At 49.5% G+C, this 1,036-nt stretch overlaps 1 protein-coding gene across 10 annotated transcripts in view; it reads left to right on the top strand.

Annotated features, from left to right (window-relative positions):
• The window catches only part of TMPRSS3 (transmembrane serine protease 3), a 25,666-nt gene continuing 24,630 nt past the window's right edge, over nucleotides 1–1,036 (top strand). For 4 of the 10 annotated variants that reach the window (XR_014823955.1, XM_084989780.1, XM_013982608.3 and 1 more), the window contains exons 1-2: nucleotides 396–482; nucleotides 952–1,036. The exon at nucleotides 952–1,036 is cut by the window's right edge and continues 60 nt beyond it. Coding sequence is in view for 4 of the 10 variants with exons in the window: in XM_013982608.3 (XP_013838062.3) it covers nucleotides 1,003–1,036 (34 nt within the window). In the remaining 6 variants the exon portion in view is untranslated. Of the gene's footprint in view, nucleotides 122–395; nucleotides 483–939 lie in introns of those variants that run through there. The other 6 variants (XM_084989781.1, XM_084989782.1, XR_014823956.1 and 3 more) reach the window with 4 other exon arrangements.

Genomic DNA, 1,036 nt, shown 5'->3' with positions numbered 1-1,036 from the left:
AGAGAAAGAAAATAAACACGGGTGACCTCAGTCGCGATGTTTAGATGGCTGTTGGAACGACTCGATTTTAGCCCTTCGCAGAAGCGGCTTTCCAGGGACCTTGTGCCTGATTCTGGGGAGTGTGAGTTGGAAATTCGTTGGCAACTTCAGCCGTTCCCTTTCTCCCTCCGCCCCTCTTGAGTTACTGGAAATGACTTCCAAAGGCTTCTGACCTCGCTGGCATGGCGATAGGTGGAATTCGCTTGGAGAAAGCAGAGCCCCGGTGTAGCTTTGGTGCAAGCCCACAGGGGTGGTGCAAGCCTTTGCGAGATAAAGGGGGGCTGGGCACCCCGTGCGCGCGCGCACGCGCAAGGATACTTCTATCCTTAATTAGGTCAAGCCTGTGCGAGCCAGGCAAGGGGTGTGTTTACAGGAAGCTGCAAATATCGTGGGTGACAGTCCCCTCCTGGTACTGTCTGCATTTTGGGGGAGTGCGACATCATGTGAGTATCCAGACTTCTTTATGGTGATGGCAAGTGTGCCACCTGCACTGGCAAAGGGTCAGGTTTATGTGGGACGTGGAGCGGTGACAAAAGAGAGAAGGAAAGTGTTTGAAAGTAATTTATCTTCTGAAAAGGAATAGTGCGCTGACTTCTACATGGTCAAAGGGCATTTCTCTCAAGACATGCTAGTCCGTTGATTTTAAGATTGGTTGAACAAACAATGGGAAAGTCATACGTTTGGCAGAATTATGGTCAGAGTTTTTCTGCTCACTCTAGATGTTTCTCTGTTATCTGCTGCGACTCAGGGGAAAAGAAAAATGCATTCTCCCTGGACAAATAGTTTTGATTTATTGGCCCTGAATGCGCTTTAGGTGGATCATCAGATTTCAAAGATTTAACACGACAAAGAATCGTTTGATGCTAAAACTATAAATAGGGAAGCCGACGCTTCCTGTTCTCTCCCGAGAAGGAGGTGGAGGTGGAAGTGGAGCCCGACATCCGAGGCCCTGAAATAGTCACCATGGGGGAAAACGACCCTCCCGCTGCTGAAGCCC

Source organism: Sus scrofa, chromosome 13, assembly GCF_054392235.1.
Source record: "Sus scrofa isolate SSC_HxYL_T2T_F1_AM1 chromosome 13, Sscrofa_HxYL_maternal_Yorkshire_Landrace_v2.0, whole genome shotgun sequence".
Taxonomy (NCBI): Eukaryota; Metazoa; Chordata; class Mammalia; order Artiodactyla; family Suidae; genus Sus; species Sus scrofa.
The sequence above is the reverse complement of the archived record's forward strand: the minus strand, read 5'-3'. Positions and strand labels throughout refer to the sequence as shown.